This window comes from Calliphora vicina, chromosome 3, assembly GCF_958450345.1.
Source record: "Calliphora vicina chromosome 3, idCalVici1.1, whole genome shotgun sequence".
NCBI classification, from domain to species: domain Eukaryota; kingdom Metazoa; phylum Arthropoda; class Insecta; order Diptera; family Calliphoridae; genus Calliphora; species Calliphora vicina.
The window spans coordinates 10,376,457-10,401,678 of NC_088782.1; the positions used below are offsets into that span (position 1 = coordinate 10,376,457).

The following is a 25,222-nucleotide window of genomic DNA, read 5'->3' on the forward strand; positions in this document are numbered from 1 at the left end:
TTTCATTTCAAATTAAATTAAATTTGTATAAGAATTTGTCTTTTTTTTATTTAATTTTAAAGCAAGTCCAAAATATATTACAAAATATTCATGTTCTTTTTTGTTTTTTTTTTTTTGGTTTTTAATGATTCAAAAGGAATTTGTTTGTAATTAAAAATTCTCATAATAATGAGATTGCAATACATTCATTGATTTTATTAAAACTATTTACACAATCGTAGCCATGCTTGTGTTCTGTTATACATAAATTTTAATATAATTTACTTAATAAATAGCAACTTCTAATATAGCTCTATTACAGCATGGCTAGTAGTATGTTTCTTATATTTAAATAAAACGATCATTTAAAAAAAAACTAATTTTATATAGGAAACAATTTAAACAAAAAATAGTTTAAGAGCAACATGAAATCAGTAAAATTGTGTATAAGTAAATTATAATTAAATTATAAATAAAGGACAAAATAATAATAAATTAAAAATATGTATTTAGATATAATAGAGTAAGACTAAAAAAAGGGAGCAGAAAATAAAGATTTACAAAAAAAAAAAAAACAAATAATGCATTTGCTAATAAAAATAAAAAAATTCATTAATAAATACAAAAATTGACAAAATTAGAAGCTAAAAAACGTACATTTTAAGAGCATTTATAGTTTGGAGGTGGTAGGTGGTGGTACCCTTTGTTTTTGAAATTAATAAAATTAATTCAATTTGTTGTAGGTATGAAAGAAAATTAATACGTTTTTGCAATTGCTTCTTCTAATGTCTTCTAATTAGTATTTCATACATACCATACATACGTACATTCATAATATCCATCATTCACATTCAATATTTTCAATTCAAAAGGAATAGAATAGAATAATTTAATTAAGTTGTATGAGGAGTAAGTAGTGTGTGTTTGTGTGAATATGTTCATTTCCTAAATAAATAACGACGATGAGGAGTTAGTTCTTAAAAAAGGCGTATGTTATTAAATTTAAATATTTCAAATAGATTTTGAATTTTTTATACTATCTTAATTCAAAAAATGGTTTGTTTCTTTGTTTGTTTTGTTTTCATCTTGTTTACCATTAATATAACAACTTCTTTTGGATTTTATACACAAGTTTGTTTGTTATACCCGATACAATACAATAATTATACGTGTTACTATTTAAGAGCAGCCATATAATGGTAATCATGTTTAAATTTAATTACTTCTGCGCTCAAATTCTACATCGTCATCGTCGTCTTCGTCCGGTGAATACTGATCATTTCTGCGTAACGTTGTGGGACTATCGACCACACGTCGATGATAAGTACGTCTACCACGCGGCGAATGTTCCATATGAATGTTAACATCAGGACCATTATCACTTGATCCCCTTGATGCTACGCCATCATCATCGAGAGCCTCGTCATCTTCATCATCGTCAAAGTCGATGTAATCACCGTTTACTGAACCACTTGGACTACCGGGTGGGCTCAGGGCCTGTATCAGTTTTCCCTTTGATTCGTTCCACAAATGATGAAGACGTTCACGTCCGAAAAGTAACAGGAAAGCGTCAATAAATTCACGTGATTTTTCTTCCCATTTCGTTATAATATCGCCCTTGACTTTAGTCAATTCACGACGACCACGATCCTTAAGTTCGTCCATTTTGTTTTGCAAACGGAATTTCTTTTCGGAAAGAAATGAAACATTCAAATCTTTGGCCGAATAACCACGAGCCAAATTACGACGTACATACAAATCGTAATCTTTTACAATGCGAGCAACAATATCTGAGGTAGAGACGCCTGGAATAATAAAATAAATAAATAAATAATAAATTAATATCATGTTTTGTAAGATTTTTATAGGAAAGAGCTACAGTTTTCTGTAAAATTTCATATGGAAAACATGTAACAAAATATTATTTTAGAAACCTAATAAGTACATATCAAAATCTAAAATTCGAACGAATTAAGATGGTAATACAATTTGAAACTTATTTAGATCGAAAGTTTCTTTAATCAATGGGTTAATAGCTTTTTAAATACAGAATTTACTAAAACGGGAAAATCATGTTCCAATTATGTTTTAAAAGAGGCCGCTCTGATGTTATTTATCGTCTGATATCTTAATAACTTTTGGTGTATTTAAATTGCATATAGGGCCATTAAAAAATTGTGTTTAATTTATAATCTTTCAGAATTACAGACAAAATAATATGAGGAAAAATATAAAAAATATGCTCCATTTTAAATGTGTCAACATAAATATCCAACCCACGTAAATACAAATAGAAACACCTCAGCCTGACTATGTGAAATTTAAGATATCCTTCACGAGCTTTCCAATTTAATTGTGTGAATTATGACATTGTTGCAGCAAATGAGCGATATGGTATAACGCTATTTATTTCATATTCGAAATTCGAAAAATTAAATATAGAGACCAGATAATATGTAATATTAAGACTAAATGTTTTATAAACAACGGCCTGCTATCTAACATAAATAACATCCGCAACAGTACAACCTAAGAAGTCAAAAACATATTCCGATACATAGCAATCGTTGGATGAGAAAATTATATTGTGGCAATTTATTGAAAACTTGTTATTATACCTATATTTTAGTACCCTCTCTAATGCAAATCATTCTTTCCTTACAGTCTTTTTCTAACTTTATAAATTATAAAATTTAATGAAGTAAACGCTAAATAAAAGTGAATTATAAAATTTCTTAAAGTTTTTACTTTTGTGTTTTATCTCCCCCGCAACCAACCAAATCAAATAGAAACATTAATTGTATTTTTTCAACATGAACTGTAAAAGCTTTTCCAAAGGAAAAAGTAGAAAATAACACTGATTTTTTTACACTTTTACACAACAAACACAAAAAATTGTATTTTTAACAGACTATAATAACCAAGTGTAAAAAAATATCAGTGTAATTTTACACTTTTTTTTTGAAATGAATACCTTTAGGATGCTTAGTTAGAAATTTTGTAATAAAATATAAGCTTTTGTATTCCATTAATTCTCCTATAAAATTCCATAATCTATGTTTCTTGGACCGATTTTTGGCCTAATCCGAAACCGAATATTCGTTTTGACTCTATAAATGATATAATAAATTAACATTATTACTAACCTTCAGTACGTTCAGTTGCAACAAACATGCCTTTAGCCTTTAACCAACCATAAATATCATCAACTCCATCGCCAGTATATGGAATGTCATCGTGGGCAACAAAATCTATTTTGTTGGAAGTAATAAAATCATCAGTCAAAGTCCAGGGAGCATCTGCAATAATCTGAAGAAGTAAAGATAAAATTATTTGTTGTCGCTCAATTCACAAACTTACAAAATTTAAAAAAAAAAATATTGTTTTATTTACCTCATCAACATAACGACAATGACGTACGCCTTCATAACGTTCAAAATCATTCATTACTGTACGGCCCTTCATTTCATGGGTGAGCTCATCATTGCAAATACCCACAATCAAGTAAACATTAGGGAAAATATTTTTAGCCTGTAATTGCATTATTATATTATTTGTCATGGTAATTAAAAATTTATTTGTTTAATGATTATTTTACCTGCATTAATTGTCTGGCATGACCTTGATGGAATAAATCATAGATACCATCTGCATAAACACGTACTCTTCTTGATGATTGACCGCTACGGGCCATTTGATACGTTATCTTATAGTTATAATCACAGCGATCACGTTCACATACAGCTTCTTCATCGGTGGAAAATGGTGCTGGTTTGCAAATTGTCTAAAATACACATACAAATAATAAAAGAATCATTATTTTACTTTGTTCACTGTTTTAATTTTTATTATTTCAATAGTTATTACGTATTCTTTGAAATCCATGTGTAATGGCAACATTTTAACCACCGCCATTTTGATTTGATTTTTAAATTAATAAGTCTTTTGATAAAAAAAAGTTTTAATGTAACGTTTTTTTTTTTTTTTGTAACGACTCAATTTAATATTTTGTAGTTGACAAATTTTTATTATACTACTATTATTTATTTTTTTGTTATTAAATCTCGGAAGCTCTACAGTTGTTATTCGTTGAAGTTCCTTTGGATAAATGATCATATTTTTGATTTTGCGAATTCGTTTTACTTGTCTATACATAACGCTCCATCATATACTACGTATACTAAAACTACTACTACCACTATGATTTTGTCAGTAATTGAGTCTTCCTCTATGTTTGTTTCAATTAAAAGAAATTAGTATTTCTAGTAAAAAAAAATACAATAACAATATTCGTGCTATATGAATGTATATGCATGTATAGTAAGCCGGCGACTCGTCTTTAAGAATCAATTGACAAACCACACTATATGTTTGAAGTTAATTGAAAATACATAATAATAAAAACTACCATCAGCAACAGTTTTTTGATTAAGAAGAGAATACAGTGGTTCATTATTAATATATTTTAAATATCACTTAAGGAAACCATGTCAAATATTTTAGAATATGTATTTCTAAAAAATTTAAATTTATTTAGATTTATGCGAAAATCACTTATAACAAGTAAGGGAGCTATATTCGATTGTGTCGAATCTTATATGACCTGCACCAAAGTATACTTTAAGATAAAGATTGAAAACAATTTTGAATGAAACTTTTTTTTTAAAAAAAGCATTTGGACGGACCTGGCTATATCGAAATCCAGAATATACATATATACTTTATGGGGTCGCATATAAAAAATGTAGAAATCACAAACTTATTTCCAAGAATCCAACTAAATCATACAAGAATTTGCAGTGCATTTAAAACTATTTGATTTAATTAGAAAATTTTAAATTAAGCCCCACTGCCAGTTCTCACACAAAAATCATATTATTTGAAGTACATACATACATATGTACATTTGTATGTATATCGTTACGAAAACCGATAAACAGAGATTGAAAAAATGGGGCTAAGACTATGTCGAGTTTACACCTTATTTCCAGGACGAGTTCTTATTAGCTTATCAGCTTATAGCCTTAAACATTTTCATCAATTAGTTTTAGATGCTCAAAAACAATATTAGACGCTTCCAAACAAATACAATTTTAAGAGCAAAAGTTTACAATTTTGTAATAAAATAAATGATTGACAGATAAAAATGTGTATATAAAGAATTGTTTGCTACAATGATAAGGATAAGTAAATTTCCTAGATAAAAAAATGTATGGTTTTAGAAAATTGCATTTAAGTGAAAGATTTTCGTTTTAAAATGAGTCGAATCTGCGGTTTACGTTATCTGTTTACTAATGCATACCGGGTAGTAATAGAGCCTTAACTACTGTAAAACAAATTTTCTCAGAATAACTTAAGCTTTTAGAAACAGTCCCTTACAAATTCAATCTCCTTTTTTATGTATATTTATGAAAAAAGTTGTATTTTCTGTTATTAAAATTAATTCGCAGTTTAATTCTATTATAACATTGCATAGTATGTACATACATATGTAAACAATTTTATTTGTTTTATCACAACTAATCAATTAAATCAATTAAAACTATTTATTTTGATTGAAATTAATGAAAACTATATATAAATCTGAATTGTGTTTTCGTTTTAGTTCAAATTCTTAAATAAATAAACTTTTGTACATAATATACACTAAAATGTAAACAAATGATGCTAATATATACAAACATATGTATGTATTTATTTATTTATAATACATAGATAGAAGAAGAAATAATTGTAAACAAACTAAAGAAACCATCCACTTCGAATAAAATTGTCTGGTACTCAAACTACGATGGCGTGATGTACATTCACATACTACATACATACATATGTATATATTTATATATTATTTCGACTGCTCTAAACGATGACATTTTCTCTGTATTTCTCCCGAATGTTTATTTTTATACCAGTTACATTTATTTAAATTTGTGAACATTCTATATGCAGAATAGTACAGGACAAATTTTATTAAATTGCAGACGATGCTTAGTTCATGCTTGTTTATATTGTTTGTACACGAATTGCCTCGAGTACAGTGAGCTTAAAAGAAAGTAAATTGCTGAGGTCACGTGAAATAAATTGTCAAATCATCATATGAATGGCTTTATTATGTCCAATGTTGTTCTTAAGTATTTTAAACTAATTGAGACAAAATTTGGCGGTAATCGTTTAATAGCAATCCGTTTCGAAAATCGGTATTTGAATAATGCTAATTGATTTTATATATTTATTAATTTTTAAATTTAAACAACGTTTTAAAATCCAATTTTGTATGGAAATTTTGCTTTAAAACATTTGGTCAATTCTCAAGGTCTACTATCATGTCATATTGTCCTAATATTTCATTACTTGGCTCGGAGGCTCGGCTTATCCGACTCTTTTAAGCTTTCGGCGCAGGTATCTGCTGGCTGGTTACGATAACACAATAAACATAGTATACAGAGTAGTATTATTTTAGGACATTTTTCGCTTGAAAGGCAATAACAACATTTTTAAACCATTGTGAAATATTAGGACATTATGACATGATCTTGTGAACTGATCAATTGTTTAAATTTAATATTTTTTTTATGAGTAAATATGCTATCGTTATCCCTAAAATCAATTTTTATGTTTTAAATGAAACTAACTGAAACTTAGTAGTCTATGTTGATGATGGTAATTTTTAAAAGTATTTGGATGTATGTATTTTGTAGCATGGTGTAATTTTATTATAAGTAAATTATGTGAAAATTAATCCAAAAAAATTGCGCATGTTGCTGATTTATTACACATATATAGATTCATTCTTATACTATATTTATAAATTTGATGGACATTTGTACATAATATATTCTTTTATTTATATAAAATAGTTTAAATATTTGAATTTGAAATGTTTGTTATTTTATGGTGTTTTTGTTTCCACCACTTGTTTTTAAAAATTTATTTCTTTATTTTTCAAGTTTCATCTTTTAGCAAAAATCTATGAATGTATCATTCCATATACAAAAACACAATCAGTTCATAAATATTATCACCACTATGTATAAGTATTTTCCCGGCAAAAAAAGAAATAGAAACTATAAAATAAAAACATGATGCAATAATGACGACGTGTCTTTTTTTTTTTTGCTTATTTTTAATGGTGTTTTTTTTAGTGGCGATCCCCATTAAATTTATACATACTACATTCATTTATACATACATACACATAATTTAGGGTTCAACATAGTTGGCATATGCTCAGTATAATGAGTATATATTTAGTAATTAATTGCGCTTTTCAGGTCCAATGAAGCATTTAAGTTCACTTTATGAAATAATTAAACTATTATAGTTATTGGATTAATTATACGTTAACACATTGGTTGGCTAAGGTTAAAAGTGTTTTAAAGAAAAAGGTTAAATGTATATTTTTTTAATTGACAAACATCCAACAATAGTAGTTTGAATTTTCAATCCTCAAATAAACGGTTTGCTGTGCTATTTTGACAATACTTTATACCGTCTATAAAGTGAAGCATTGCTAAACCTTTGCTACTCATACAAATACAAAACAATTTACATTCAGTGAATCCACCTCTTTATTCATCTGACTTCTAAACATACGACTGACCGAAACTAGAATTTTGTTTGCTGATCTTTATTATGAATAATTTCTTTATGGCAACATTGTGAAACTGTCTCGCATATTATATGAATTGGAGTCACTTTATTTATGCATGTACCCAGGCAAATAAATATAATCTGGTGCTATCAAAATCAATAAACTATACTGTTTACAAAATAGGTATGTGGTACTGCCACAATTTTAAAAATTACAGGTTTATAAATTTAAAATCTATTATGAATAAGGTGGAAAAAGTTTGATTTAATGAGTCTAATCTGCGAATGACCAAGTGTTGTGAACTCTTTTGTGTATTTTGGATACTGAGCAATCTATAATTTTAAAATTTTCAAGTCAAATTTAGAATTTTTGGAGCCTATTTGCCAATAATAGTGCATGAAAATTCGTTCCCTACCAATCACAATACCAGATTAACAAATTCGATCAGACGTTAATGAATTGATAATATGTATAATTTCTATACATATTCATCGATGCATTGGAGAAATTTAAATATTTTGTAATAAAACTAATTCCAGATAGCATGTTTACGAATTCATATTATGAGAATTAAATTAATTTAATAATACGGGTGAAAGGATGAATATTTATAATAAATCAAGAAAACAATTTTAATTGATGTGTATTGTTTGTCATCAATTCATTATTCGTATGTACTTTATAAATTTAACTTCTTCTGTGATTTCTGCCAGCTATTTGTAACTATATGATATTCGCTGCGAAACTACCCGAGTCTCACTTATTCTATGTATGTATATCAACTCGAAAGGAAAAACTTTTGAAGGCAGAAACTGGTATTCATAACTTTTGTTAAAGTTAACAATGGGTTAATATGCACATTTTCCATGAAAAATCCTTGTTGTAAACCGCTCTTCACTTTAATATCCGTTTATGAAGCTACCAGGGAGCTAATTCTCGCATTCCTTATCGATATAAATGAAATACTTGTAGCTTTCGAGTAAAAACTCGCGAGTTATCGAATGCCATCATTATAAATTATATCGAATAAGGAAATCCAAATTATAGTTGCAAAGCCACATTATTGATATTGATATCAATAAAAGTATTAATAAATTTAACTTACCATTATATCGGAACTGCCACTGCTAATGCTTGATACCGCTGTCTTTGGTGGAGCATATTTCTTTTTGACAGGACTAGTAGTAGCAGCTGTTTCGATGGCCAAAATAGCAGCAGCTCCCTCGCCATCATCAGGTTCACTTTGTGAAATTGTGCGTGTATAATCTTTAGTGGTGGATGTACCCAGAGATTCATCCACTTTAATCGACATCAATTCATCGGTTACAGCAGCTGGTGACGCAGGAGGCAACATAGATTGTTCTTTGGCAATTTCAAGATTTGGCGACTGTGACAAGTTTGTGTTAGTAGACGACGATGATGAGGTTAAAGCTGTTTCGTATGTTCTTTTGCGTGTTGATATTGTTGTTGTTGTTGGTGCAGCAGCAGAATTAGATCCGTTTATTAACGTTGGTGTTGTATGTGTCGTAATTGGATTGTTGGCGAGTATGGAGGATGATGCCATTGCAGCGTTAGATTAGGATGTTTTAAATAATAATATAACAACGAAATGTAGAATAAAAAATAAGAACTTTAAAAGATCTGCAAATTCCTTTAAATTGTTAAAGTTTTTGTTTTTAATTTGTTTGTTTGTTTTTTCAATTGAAATGCAATATTTCAATTTCAATTTGAATATGATGATGTTGATGATGTTATATTTGTAAATGTTGTTTTTATTTTTAAATTACTCTAGTACGTAGAGATTCGTTTTAGTCATACAATTCAGTTTCAAATTTATGACAAATTGATTTCAACCACTATGTATGTATGCAATTTATTTATGCCTTGATTAAAATGACCTGCAATTGTAAAAAAAAGAAAAAAATCAATTGGTATAAGGAATTATTATAAAAAAAACTGTGAAGATACAAAAATGTTCCTAAAAAACAATTGGCGTATTTTTAATTTACATTTGCTTAGAACAAATAATTAAATATTTAACTATCAGAGAGCATTTTTGAGGTAATTTAAAGCCAAACACATTTTATAATTAAACATCCTTGTTATTTCAATGTCAAAAAACAAACATTGATTTGGTGATAAGTGCACTGACCGATAAATTAAATTTTTTTTTTAATTTTTGGCAAAATCTGCAGTCACAATAAAGACAAACTAAAACAAAACTAGTGATAGTGAATATAAAGTTATTTGAATAAATAAATTACGGTTAAAATCTTGTCGTTTCAACACATAAACTATTTAGAACACTTTTAAGAAATTTCTCATTGTCTTTCATTAATTTAAGACATAAGATTAATTTTTTATAATCTTACGTAAATTGTTAGCATAAATACACATTTATTTTTAATTTTAGTTTATCATTAAACATTCGCAGAAAACACTTTAAAAATTAAGAAAATTATTTAATTTAGTTAAAACATTTTAAAAATATGCATAAATTACTTGAAACTAACTTACATTTTGTGTAAATTTTTTGTTTTGTATATAATTTTCAAAAAAAAAACTAAAGTTTTTCTTTTACTTTTATAAAAAAATATATGTATGTATATTATATAAAAAAACACTTGTTTTATTTTATTTATGAAACAAATGAAAAAAATACGTTTAAACCGTACAAAAATTCTCAGACGAATGATGAATAATCGAAAAAAATATTGTATTTGCTTTCATACACATGGAAGTCGGTAATGGTTCGCGTATGGCGCGATAAAGTAAAATAAAAAAAAACAATAATTAATTCTAAAGCTATTAACAATAAGAAGAGAGAAGCAAAACCGCTATAACGAAATATACAATATGTATAGAATTCCTAAAAACTAACAAAAACACAAATCTCATCTGAACATGGAAAGTACCTCAAGAAACTGGTTAAAGTTTGTTAGCACGTTGGCTGTTTGGTTGAAGTACAACTTTTACCTCACTTTTAAAATTCAATGGAGATTATATTTACATAAATGTTGGTGTGGAAAAGTTTGTATATGTAGGTTTGTTAGCTGTCCGAGAGCTGAATCTTTTTATAATAAAATTAAAGAGATATGCGTCACTCATATTGACTCACGTGAGAATGGGAGAAAACAATTTTTTGTTTTTGTATATGTGTAACAAAGCGTGTACACGAAAATAATTGGAGACGATGTATTTTTTGGTCTAGTTTTTACCAAAAATATTAAACGCTGATATCTAGGTTGCCTACTTTTAAATGAGACGTAGACAATCTATGAAAAAAAAAACTCAAGACCAAATTGATTAAAGAGCATCAATTGGTAGTGTAAGATTATTTAATGAATATATGTTTGATATTTATTATGACTGCACTCATCTTATAAAATCTTTCTATCAACAAGGGTAAATGTTCATGTTCCAATGTCGCATTCTAGTACCTAAATCATCGTTTGTTATCAGTACTCCGAAATTATACTGCTGAAAATTTTAATTCAATTTAAATGTACCTATAGAATAAACACACTAAACATTTTATTTTGATTGCCAAAGTGGGTCTCGCAAACAATTTTTAAATATTTTGTTTTTGATTTCTATATAAAACTATAACTTGTTGACGGGATTTAGACAATTATCTCCTAAAAGCGGTTCTAAAAATAATTGATGGCTATAACTACAAATTTTGAGTTATGTGCTGTTTTTCTATAGCGAACGAGTACTTTAAGTAGAAATTTTACATGTGTTTTGTTATTGTAACAAAAACAAAATATATGTAAAACGTCCACTCAAAACGCTCAATCGCTATAGAAAAACAGCACATTAATTTTAATAATCTAAAAATAACAAAATCAGCTAGACATACATCCAACACTAGGTCACTTAATAAATATATTAAAATTTTTTTTATACCAGAGCGTAATCAAGCAGTAACCTTGAACAAGTCTTTTATTTTATGTATAAAAACTTAGAAATAAAACATTTTTTTCGTGTATACTCTTTAGCGGTTTCTAGTTCAAGACCTACATTGGTGCTCATTAGTTGTTTATCTTACACGTCAAATACATACGTTTTTTTCTCTTATGAAGATCAGCTGTTGTTTTTAAAACAACACAAACATATACATATTTCTTTTAATTATATACATACATATATTTATATTGTAGTATGTATAATATTTTGTAAGTAGGATACTATGTATGGGTATTTGCAAATTAATATTTTTTAAATTTGGTGCGTCATATACATTTTAAAGACAGATGGAGAGGGAGAGAACCTGTGATAATAAAAATAATATAACTTTTGTTATTGTTATACTATAATGTTATTGTTATGTATAATGTGCATGGCTAAAGTGCAATTTAGCCGACAAAGTTAATTTTAATAATGACGATAATATCAAAAATAGAACATATACATTAATATGTTACACATAAATAATTTATAAATACACGCATTAATTAATTTTTGCAAATTTTTTTTTTTTTTTTTCAAATTAGCTGACGTATTATTTTGTTGATACATATTTATTTTTTGTGTATTAAAGTTTACTATAAATTATATTTATAATAGCCATGTCCGTCTGTATGTTGAAACATTGAATAAATTACATACATGATTCAAACATCGATATATCCGCAATATAACCGGATCGGTTGCTATTTAAAATCGTGAAAATCGGCCCTCAAATGGCTGAGATATAAGGAAAAACACAGTACAACCTCGATTTTTTACCTATTTTTGATCAATATCTGGACTTCTAAGTCATTAATATAGACAATATCTAATGATAGATACATATTTCAAAGACCATTACAATTTTTAAAAACAATTTTTTTTTTCCATACAAATTTGTTTTCACTAATAAATTTAAAAACAAAAAAAAATAACAAAAAATAATTTTGATAAAAATTAGTTTGGCTCAATAAAAAATCTATAATTACTCTTCGATTTTTAACTATTTTCATTAAAAAAGACTAATAACACTAGTTTACAAATCAAACATTTTTGTTTGCTCATGGAATGAGACTTATATTTTTGAGAAGAGCTAGGGACGCTAGTTAATTGACCATTTTTTGTTTCCCACCTATACGTCAAAATATTGAGATATATGGGTTTTTATTTTTCATCTGCCCTGAGTACTACTAATGCTTACTGTAGTGTATGGAATTGTAGTAATAAAGTATTTACATCGTTTTTGGGTACTCAACACTCTGGCGAAGCTACTAAATACTTTCAGAGTTGTATTCTTCTGACAAATTCCAAAAAAAATTAACGGGAAAAAAATAAATACTGTTTAAAAGTACAACTTTCCTGTAGATAAACCTTAATAAATCGCTATTAAATACAAATCTCTAAAGTAAAAACTATTTTAAAATGTCTTCTAGAAAGTGTAAAATAAACCCAGACCATTTTTGTTTTATTTGCGGAAAATTTATTCAGTCAAATCGAGGTTTTCCTATAACACAAACACTGCAAAATGCTTATTTACATTAAAAAAATTTCGTAAAAGCTTTAGATAAGACAAAACCAGCATTTCAATATTTATGCAGCGTGTTCCCGAGTCTTTCTGAGGCTAAACTAAAAGAAGGGATATTTGGGTCCTCAAATAAGAAAAATTTAGGTTGATACCAAATTTGATTTTCTATTAACCGATGTTGAAAATGCAGCATGGAATTCTTTTAAACTTGTTGTTCAAGAATTTTTGAGAAATAAGAAAAGTCAAAATTAAGGAGATATTGTTGCGAATTTATTACATAATTTTAAACTGATGGGTGTAAATATATCCTCAAAATTCTCTTTTTACATTCCCATGTGGATTTTTTCCCGGAAAACCTCGGACACATGAGTGACGAATATGGAGAGCGTTTCCATCAAGATTTGAAGTTTTTCGAGAGGAATTATCAAGGTTTTTGGGATCAGAATATGCTAGGAGACTACTGTTGAAGTCTCGTGAGGGAGACAAATGAAAATAATTATAAAAAGAGGACTAAACACTTCACTTTTAATTTGTTTGTCCTAATTTAATGAACATTGTTATATGTTGCGTTTTCAATAAATATCTCAAAAGTTTGACGTCCAGGATTTTTTTAAATATTTTTTCCGAAGTTAGAAGACCTAAATACACAAATCCCCATATGTTTCAATTCATGAGCAAAAACCTTGTAAACTAGTGTAATTTACAATTGGTTTGTTTGGCATCAAACCAATTTTCCAAAATTGTTATAAAAATAAAACAAACAAACAAGTTTTAATGAGAATCGAAGATCTACAATTATGTATATTATAACGAGTATAATGTAATTCCCAAAAACAATAAATTTGCATGAAAAAAGAAAACCTAACAGTAAATAACACGAGATCCTCGTGATTCAGCCAATTTCTCTGAAGTCAAATAGATGTAAGAATACCATAATATAACAAAAAATAACAATTGTATTCAGATGAAGTAGCATGCTGCCTTTCATAGGCTAGGCAAGGAACATTTAATTTTTTGGAAACGTTCCAATAAAGAATGATAGAAATGCATTTAAAAATATTTCACATATCTCTTGACAATCAGTTCAGATTTAAACTGACTGTTACGACTGTTACGACTGTTTATTTTTTTTTTTAATTTTAAAGGAAAAATAATAAAAATTATTAAAAACAAAGTTTTAATTATTTTCAAATATGCAATAAATGTATGGTATCCAAATGAAAATGTTCTAGTTGTATCAACTAAACAAAAGTAGCAGTATTTGACAGTATTTGCATGTGTAATTTATAGATTTTTTTATATTATCAACTGATTTTGTTTCTAAAATCATAATCTATACATATAAAAATGAAATGGTCCATGTATGTATGTATGTAATGGAGCGATTTGGCTGATTTTTTTTATTGGATTCGAAATTTTCAGAATTCAGAATTGATAAAAAAAAATTCTACAATTCGGAAATTTTAATTTTTAATATATTACATTTTTGGAGAAACTTGAAGAACTAACATTAGTAAATAGCTACCGGGCGAAGCCAGGACGGTCATCTAGTATTTATTTTTTTAAATATTCGGAAACACTACTATTTCAAAAAAAAATCTTTAGCTTTATTTCAATATAATTTATTCACAGTTGTATGTATGCTACAACATACATAGCTTTACAACATACATAGAATTACCTATGTATGTTGTAGCGTTGTAAAGCAAAAATACTTTTTTTGGGAACAAAAACGAAGCAATTAAAAAATTATACAACATGCATCGATACAACACCGGTTGTAAATTGGGCAATTCATTCAATGTTTGAATTATTAAACTTTTGTTGATTTAAATCAAATCCAAATTGTATGAAGATAATTTTTCTGTCAACTATGATCTAAATACTATGTACTAAAATTTGTTTATATTGCCCAAGGTTATAGTGATTAGATAAAAATATTTTTTAATTCCGATTTTTTTTTTTGTTTCGTCTGAAAAATAATTTTTAAATTTTTTAATCCGCGTAAATAACTTTCCGGTAATAAACATTTTCCAAATCACTGGAAATTATTATTATAATAGATGTTTTTATCACAAAACTATTAAATTCGTGCTAAATATGTTTGATATTTAGATAAACGTATAATTATTTTATAATTATAATAATTTGTAAATGTATTTAAATGCGAAATGGTGTAGCTATATACACATGCAAAGTCCATTTTAAGAAATATTATAATATATTCCATAATAGCAGCAAAATACATAAAATTGTTTTACATGACGTACAAATATTTCAAATATTCTTTGAATTTTTGAATATACTTCTTGAGACTTGTTCCCATAGGTATGTTAATTGCTTTTATGAAATGATAATCATAAATGCCGGACATACATACGTATTGAGGGTAAAAAAAAAACAAAAATAAAGTTATTTATAAATAATTTTTAATGTTGTCGTCTAGTTGCCAAGCAACAAAATTTAAAAAAAAAGACAATGATTAAAGAATTCAAAAGAACATGTAGTATGTATATGCATTTATTTCTTTTTTATATTTTTTGTTTGTTTATAAACAATACATGACTCTCTGTTGTTTTTCTTTTAAGACACGTATTTGTGAAAAAAGACAAATTAGCAAATATGCGGCCAATAATTTGTGATTAAACTAAAACCAAGTGTTTAATAAAAATTGCTGTAGTTTGTATTTTCTTACATATAAACAAATAATGTAAATAAATAAGTTTTATTGTTTGGCAATATTTATTTGTTGTTTACAATTAAACATGATAAACCACAATTAAAGTGCTTGATGATTTCACAGTAGTATCACGCCACTTTTATTAATTTCCCTTTTTATTGATATATCGTTTTTCGTTTTGTGATTAGATTTGCAACTTTTGTGCATTTAAAAGCAATATTATGACTAAAATACGTAAGAACACTAGCGAATAAATGAAAACAATTATTTAATTGAAACGTGCGCTTCGGCAAACATTTATTAGTAATATCGGCGGTATATCTTTTATACCAGTTCATTAAATTATAGATTAGTTTAGTAATTTTATAAAAAAAATGATAATCTACATAGTTTATCATTGAAAGGTGTTAAATAATAGGGGGATTCAAACGGTCTGCTATTAGGTCATATTGTCATAATGTCGTAAAATATTTTTTTAGTTGTGCTGCAAACAAAAAAAGTGTTATTCTATGACAAACCAATAAACATAGTTAGAAAAGTCTTATTAGTTTATAACTTTTTTGTTTGAAACCCAACAAAAATTTATTTAAACTAAAAAAATATTATATGACATTATGACAATACGACCTAATAGGATACCGTTTGAATCCTTCAAATATGTTTTTCAAAAAACGCACATAGTGTTAATTAAGAATATTGAAAAAATACCAACGGTTTTCTGCCCAAAATATGCCGATGTTCTCTTGTAGCAATTCTGTTTTGTTGGAGTCCATATAGTACGAAAGTACTTTTAGTTTTTTTTTAGTTACAGCTGCAAAATATCATAAATATTTTCACTGTCAGCTGTTTAAAAAGCATTTGTGTGAAAAAACCGAAAAATTCGAAAAATATTTAATCACAAAAATTGGCATAACTCATTAATTGATTATTATTTACTTAAGTATAAATGTATTTATTTAACTGTTGATAGTAATCTGAATAGATTCATTCATTGTTGTTTGATCTAATATATAAAAATCTCGTCACAATGTTTGTATTTGAACTCCTCCGAAACGGCTAAACCGATTTTTATTGTATATTTGGGAGCTATGAGAATAGGCCGTAAAGTATATTTTATACCCCTTAGACATTAGAATTTGTTTTTACAATTTTTTGCCAACATTTTTTTTTAAATTTTTTTTATTTGGCATTAAGAAATAACTATAAAACCAAATTTTCATTAACTGACCCTCACCCAATAGGGCAATATACAAATATCAATATTTACCTATTTTTATGAAATTTTTTATATATTTTTGGTAGGTACAAGAATATGTCGTAAAATATATTTCATACCGCTAGGTCATTAGGATGTCCCTATCCAAACATTTTTTTTTTTAAATATTTTTCGAGTAAATATTATGTTTGTATTTCTCTTCATTTGGAATAAATACGTAATATTTTATGAAACAACCAAAATATTTACTAGAAATAATTTGTATGGCAGAACTACGTTTGCCGGGTCAGCTAGTTCATAATAAAATTCATTCAAACTTTGAATGATTAAAATTTGGTATTTGAAATCTAATTTAATAAAAAAAATACTTCTTTTAATAAAAAAAATATTTCTTATTTATTTCGATATGATATTTTTGGAGGTGGGTACAAACATTTAAAAAAGCACTTTTATATAAAAACTAAAATTGATTTGAAAATTAAATCTCAAAAATAGTCTTAAAATAATATTTTCCTTTACCATTATCTATAGACGTTTTCAAAGTCTACTGACAATAAATTTACAAAAAAATTCATTATATTACTACTCATATAATAGCAGCAATTCCATGTGTTCAAAATAAACTGACACTCTAGTTAGTGGCGAATTAAAAAAAAATAGTGAAAATAACATTATATAAACTAATTCTAAATACATTTGTGTATATAATTGATAACATTTTTCAAGTTGAAAATTAAAGTACACAAAAATATATTTCAAATATTAACATAAGAGATAACCTTGTGATTTTTTAAGCTCTTACGTAGAAAACAAAATAATCTATTATTTGTTTATTGAATTTTCATTTTCATTTGATTTGCAAATATTTGCATTAATAGTACAGCTACATTTGTTGAACAAAAACACTAGTTTAAAGTAGTTTGTTAACTTCTTTATTAATTTAAATGATTAATTTATTAAAATGTAAAGATGCTATTTTTAGCCAAGAGAATAAAAGGTTAATGTCTATATAACACTGTTTTATTTTGAATATGTATTTTACAATTTTTTTATATTAAATACATAAAAACATTCATAGTATTGTAGTAGAGAATTAAAAAAAAAAATTGTGAAAACCCTTAGGGGTTTTATTGGACTTTACACTATCGTATGATAATGGTGAAATCACAACAATAAAAAGTTATTAAAAACTTTAAGACATTTTGTTTATTGAAATACGTATTACCAACATATGTTTATATACTTATTATGTTTTGTATAATAATATTAAGATGTTTTACCAAATTTTAAATAAATTTATAACTTATGCATATAATTATTTAAATGAATAATTAAAAAATGTCAAGTTCAAGAGGACTTAGTAAAAATAATTCGTTATCTGGAAATAATGTTTACGTATTTATCATAGAATATTACTAAAAATATGTATGTATACATATATTGTAGCCAAATAAAAGACCTTCAAGTTTATCAAGAACTATTTTATTTAAGTGTTCGAAATATTCAAATTTGAGGGTTGCCATTTTTATAAAAACATTTACAAAGCTCACCAAACTCACATGGGTTCATGAATTGGTCCATTTGATCATGTTACGGTTCTTTATATCAGGACCTTAACATGTCCGAGAAAAATTTGAGAAAAAATTATTTTGGTTAAAAAAAAATTTATGACCAACTAATTTTTGTGAAAAAAATTTAGCTGAAAAAACATTGGTTGAAAATCATGTTTGTAAAGCTACGTTTCCGCATACACCGTAATCGGCACCGAAAACGAAAATCCATACATTTTCAACGAAAATTGGGAACGAAACGGCACCGATCAGTAAAGAAAAACCTGTCATTTGGGTCCGGAACGAAAACAACTTCAAGTAGGTTGCATAGACAACAACTAGATAGGTAAGAAGGCAATTGGTACAAACTGGGGTATTATGCCGAAGGGTATCAGTTGGATCTTCAAAGCAGTTGTTAAACCCATCTTGTTCTATGGAGTGTTGGTGTGGTGGCACGCCTTGGATAATGCTACTCACCGTAAGGCTGTGGAACGAGTTCTCAGGACTATTGCGATACTGATTACAGGCGCTATAAGGACTACCCCCTCTAAGGCACTTTTTACTATCCTGAACTGGTTACCAGTTGATTTGATGGTGATACAAATGGCTCTCAACTCTGCTGTGAGACTAAATGCTGGATGTTCGTGGTATGGTAAAGATCATGGGCACTCTAAGATACTGAACTACTATGGGTACTTACATAGTAATGTCGATTACTGCATCGCAAAACCATTTTTCGATATGCATTTCCATATTAAGATCCCGAATAGGGATTCATGGCAGCGCGGACTCTTACCCCCTGATGATGTCATAAGGGTATTTACTGATGGCTCGAAGAGGGGCAATAGGGTCGGTGGTGGTTTCTTTATTGAGAACTATGGGATTAAATCCTATTTCAGGCTACCTAACTTCTGTACGGCTCTTCAGGCGGAAATTACGGCCATTAAACGTGCATCCAACTGGCTGAGGTTTTATCAAATATCTGGTGATATATGTATATTTACCGATAGCAAGGCTGCCGTTAAAGGAATAGCGGGTGTCTTTACGACATCTAGGTTAACCGAGGAATGCCGGGTATCCCTTAATGAGATAGCGAGACATTCTAGGATAACGCTTATATGGGTCCCTGGCCACGATGGTAATCAGGGTAATTGTATAGCTGACGAACTGGCCAAAATGGGGGCGATGATGGATGATGATGAGATCGACCCCTTTTCTGGTATTTCCCTTGCTATATGCAAGATGGCTGTTCAGCGGACACTATATGAATCTGCACAAAGCAGGTGGACCAATGAGTCTTCCTGTGTTACAACGAGGTCTACTTGGCCCGTATATGATGCCAGCAGGACGAATCTACTTATGGAATTTCGTCGTGAGCAAATAAGGCTAATTGTCTCCTTCATTACAGGACACTGTATAATTGGGACACATGCTAGGAGATTGGGCCTACGGTATAATGACTACTGTAGGAGCTGCCATAATGAAGAAGAGGATGAGACGGTGTCACACCTATTCTGTCAATGCCCGGCTCTGATAAATCTGAGGGAACGCATCTTCGGAACACCATTCCTATCATGCTTAGATGAGCTATCAAGGATAAGTCTTAGACGAATCTACTCTTTCATCAGAGAATCTGGTTGGTTTAGCCTGGAAACAACGGACGTATAATTAATACCAAGATGTTTACCCCTTGGGTATCACAATGGGATCAGTTTTGAATGGACCCAAGTGAGCTGCTTGAAGAGTGGCTACCCATGGAACCTAACCTAACTAGATAGGTAACTGAGAGCCAAAAACATAAGTCTGTTGTCAAAAACCTAATTCATGAGAATGTATTGCATGTATTTTGTTTTTGTATCACCCGTATGTGTGAAAAGAGAGTAATATTTTACTCTATCATTTCGTTCTATGCGTTTATTCTATGGTAGGTTGTTTTCGGTGCTGTAGGAACGAAATTATTTTAATTATTTTTTTATTTCAAATTTAAAGAAAATCAAAATGAATAAAACGGTGACGAACACCAACGTTTTTCAGATTTCGTTATCGGCGCCGATTGCGAATCATTCAATAAATTTGTTTTTTTATTTTGGCGTCACAAAAAAAGCCATGGCTTTAAGTCATGACTTAAAGTCATAATGTTAATGCCCACTTACTCTTTTACATGATTATCAGGGAAAATTGTCCGAAATCCATTGTTGATAACATAAAATTTTCTAGATCATTGAGGAATCCTCAGATAATATTTTCTCAGATTGCCTCGGCAGTATATTATAGGTCATTCCAATTCTAAAGGATATCTAAAGTATGGAATTCACATCCTAGGGAATTAAAATCTTTTTCTTATTCTGATGAGACATTTAAGAAAAGACTAATTAACTATTTGAAAGATCATAATTCTTAATTAATGTAATCCTTTATAGATTTATATTGATTTTATATATTAAATATGAGTGAAACTCGGGTTGTTCCGGAGCGTAGATTCAATGGTCGTGGAAACGAGTTTCTATGATATTGTAGCCTTTTATAATTCGAATCTATCACCACATCAAAACTGGTGGAGTTAAGTGTATAAAAAGTAACAATTTGGTTAATTATGGGTATTTATTATCTTAATTCTGTGGTAACACTAATAATTTTGTTTTACCGTTTTGGAATTTTAATAATAACGCACATGCGCATGAATCTCTATTTTATGAATGAAAATATTTCAACGGTATTTTACACATGGTCTTCTTTTTGTACAATGACGGATGCGAAACAAGCACAAGTTGTATATTTATTTGTATGTAAGTGTATTTATATACATTTTTATAATTTGGAACACAGGCATATAAACACATTGATACATTGTGTGTATTGTTTATTAAAAAAAAGAAATAATAATAATAGTGACATGTCTTTTTCAAATAACACTGCATACCTTTTTTATTGGACTTTCATTCTAAAATGCAATAAAAAATTATAATTTATTTGTTTTTAAATAGAAAGCATACATTTCATGTGTGTGTTGTTAGGAGTTTTTGTATATCTGTACAAATTGTATGGCCTCTTTATCTAAACTTACAGAGTTATTTGAAATTTTAAAGTTATAAATATTTTATTTACATTTTACATTTAGAGTAATTAAAAAACGGTATAAATATATTAAAAACACCTGAAATTAAACAAGTAAGAGAGATATAATCGGTTTTATTTAAAAAATTTTTATTTTTTAATTTTTTAGTGAAAAAAATTTAATGGCAAACTATTTTTTTTTATTTTTAAAATCTTTTTCTTAAAAAAAATTTAATTTAGAAACAAAATGGCTATAATGACTCCACTATCTATAACGATCGAGAATATATGTATAACTTTGTGGGGTCGCAAATGAAAAATGTAGAAATTACAAACGGCCAAGACGTAATAGATTTTAAAGTAAACATTTTACATATGTATCTATTTTTATAAAAGTACTTGAAATTGTAGAATTTATACACCAGCAGCTGGTGTGAAAATGATGCATTTTTTGTAAAGAAACAAACAACTATTTTAATACGTATTATAACTCAATTATTTTGCAATTGAATTTTTATTACTTTTAATTATAATTATAGTTTACATTTAAATGTACAATATACAATAGATTTTGTACAATATAACAACACGGTGTTACAATTTTTATTCATTCCGAATGAGAATGACGGAAAATTTAAAGCAATGTATGTATAACATTTAAAGTATTTTGAAATCAAACAAATTTTTAATCAATTAAAATTTGAATTCTTAACGTTGCAAAGTTTTAACAGATGTACATTCTAGATTATAGCATATTTCACTCTGTTTGAAAAAACGATTTTTATACCCACCATCAAAAAAGATGGGTGTTGATTTCTGATTTGTTATTCCGTTTGTAACACATCGAAATATTCATCGCAGAAACATGTGTGTATATCCTGGGTTCTTATGAAATTCTAAGAAGATCTGGCTATTTCCGTCCGTCTGTCCGTCTGTCACGATGATGAAACACGATAGGGCTTAAACGAAAGGAGCCAGGTGGCATCTGAAGATGAAAACCTAACTTTATTATATCTTTGATATTTGTTATGGAATCATAAAATTTTGCATGTAGTTTTAAAATTGTATATAAGCATACCAAATTGTCCTACTGATGTGCTTCCATTGGCATAACGGGTGCCACCGGTAGCACAACTCAGATATAATCATTAACCTACTGCCAATGGACTACTGTGTGGCGGCTAGGAACTTCATTAGACTCTTTGAGTCTTCTCTGGTAAGACCAAAGCGGGTGGTCTTACCCAATTGTGTTTCCAAGTAGGGAAGAGAATTGGATCAAAACAGCTGTTTTAAGGGCGTGCAGTTTTCACTGATGGGTCCAAGATGGAATCTGGCAATGGAACCGGAGTTTATGTAGTAGATGTGGACATCAACGAGTCATACAGACTGCCAGACGTATGCTACGTCTTCCAGCGATCTGAAAAGTTCTGTAGTGACAATTTATGTAGATAGTCTGGCAGCACTGAGGACCTTGAAATGTCATATGGTATATTCGAGCATAGTCAAGGCGTATTTAACAAGGTGACAGCAGTGGCGAATTGAAATAAATACAGGCGAATTCACTTATTTTTTATATATAGAGTTTGACATACGGGCGAATATTTTTTATATATGTAGTTTGACATTTGTGCGAGCTATTTCTATAATCAGCTGTGCTGCCGATGGCACCTTATTAAATGCACCTTGAGCATAGTGTTATTGGAACTATACACAATCAGATTGTGTTCGGTAACAAGCCATTTCAACATACAGGGAAATGAGATGAACAGGCCAGACAGGGTTCGGAACTGGACTATATTAATAAGGACTGGAAGGTTAAACCTCCCCTGCGAACCAACCTTGGAGGTACCACAAATATTTAACATATTTTGTGTAACTGTCCTAGATTATAGGGTCTCAGGCAAAAAAGGCCATGAGTCTCCGAGTTGAATTGTATTTCCTATAGTACTTTGAAAAGATTTTTAAAAAGTAAAAAAATCTTTATATTTTATTACGGGTATGGTACGCGATTCTGGACGCATCCATTATATTTTAAGAGCTGGTCTAATATACATAAGTAGATTAATCTGCCCACTGATTGTAGAACAAAAAAATTCTTAATCAATATAAGTACAAAATTATAAAGGTTAATAGCAAACAACAAAAAAAACAGATATAGGAAGTGATACTAAATCAATATTACATACCAAAATAAACTTATGAGGGTGGTGATAATTGGTGGTGGCAATGTCACGGGATAAACTTGTACATATGTAGTTCATGCATAGATATTATGTATGCACATTATTCATGTGTAGTTTCAGAACTAACAATAAAAACCAACAGCTGTTATTGATTGTAAAATTGTTATTGTTTGTTTAATTCCAAGAATAAAGACATCACTACAATTAATAGAAGAACTGTAAAGTTAATGGCCTAGATTTAAGAACCTTATGAAAAAAGATCAAACGTAAAGAAAAATTTGTTTGATCAAAAAAATGTATTTATTTTAATAACATCATACGTGGTCAAGCCTTCTTGTATAATGTATACTTTTTCTTAATAAAAAACCCAAATAAATGATAACACAATATTGACAAAAATAATAAACAAAATAGAAAAAATCATCCACGTAGTTTAAAAGAAATACTAAATACCTACAAAAACAAATCATTAAAATGTCACGTCATCTTTTATAACAAAAATTACAAAAAAAATTGCAATTTAGACTGTGTGTGTGTGTGTGTGAGTGAGAGTCGGTGAGAAGGAGAGTATGTAAAAGAAATGTTTGCTATTAATATTTTTTTAATTATTCTAGTAAATTAATTCAGTTGTTGTATAAACTTTAGCACATTTCATGTTATACAATCATTCAAATGACTATTTTTATTATTTTCTATAGTTTAACTTACCTATTTTTAATTTCTGTCACTTTAATATTTGTTGTTGTTATTAACCAATATTTTTCTGCTAAAAATCGATTCAAGCTGGCTGTTTCCTTAACAATCAATCCGCACTTTAATTAAACACTTTTTTAATGTACAACTACAAGTTTTTTTATTTTATACTTAGGTTGTAAAATTTTGGGCGTTTTTCACTTAGTTTTTATTTTCATAAATAACTTTATTCATGCACTTTTTGGTAAGAAAATGAACACGGAACTAACAAGAATTTCTTTCACATTTCTTCACAAGTACATTGAGCACACTTTTTTCACAACTGAGAGGGAAATTTTACTAGTTCTAGAGCAGGACATACTTAACAAGATGGTGTAAATTCGACAAACAACTATAAGTACAAAAACAACAAGTATTTTTGATTTGTAAAAGTAAATGGTGCTGTCAAAGTGTGCGTAAAGTGTTTGTTGGTTTGGGCTTATTATATTATTGTTACAACAAACACAAGTCAATTTGACAGTTGTGTCCCACATGAAATGAACAAAAGAGAAATCAGCTGTGCGACCATCACTACCTTGTAAATGCTGCTTGTTCTAGAGATGATATTAATTTTTAGTAACAGTGATGACAGTTTACCGATTATACCGACAAACCTAACGATTTTTAACAATTCTAGCGATTTCTTAAACTCCTTTTCGACGGCACTTAATACAATTTTTGAATTATTATTGCGAATTATCCAGTGGAAATATTCCTAATATAGCGTTGAGAAATCGTGATTTGTTTGTATGTAATTACCT

General features: G+C 28.4%; 1 protein-coding gene across 2 annotated transcripts; it reads right to left on the bottom strand.

Moving 5' to 3' along the window:
• Positions 1-24,738, bottom strand: LOC135953250 (choline-phosphate cytidylyltransferase A-like). 2 transcript variants are annotated; one of them, XM_065503043.1, is made up of 6 exons: positions 24,438-24,738; positions 8,676-9,468; positions 3,578-3,763; positions 3,373-3,510; positions 3,126-3,288; positions 1-1,784 (listed from the first exon to the last, which is right to left on the bottom strand). In XM_065503043.1, the coding sequence occupies exons 2-6, from the start codon at positions 9,132-9,134 to the stop codon at positions 1,195-1,197; spliced, it is 1,536 nt and encodes a 511-aa protein (XP_065359115.1). In that variant the 5' UTR covers positions 9,135-9,468; positions 24,438-24,738; the 3' UTR covers positions 1-1,194. The 2 variants fall into 2 exon arrangements, with proteins under 2 accessions (XP_065359115.1, XP_065359116.1); XM_065503044.1 differs by lacking the exon at positions 24,438-24,738 and adding an exon at positions 10,088-10,103.
• Positions 24,739-25,222: the final 484 nt, after the last annotated feature.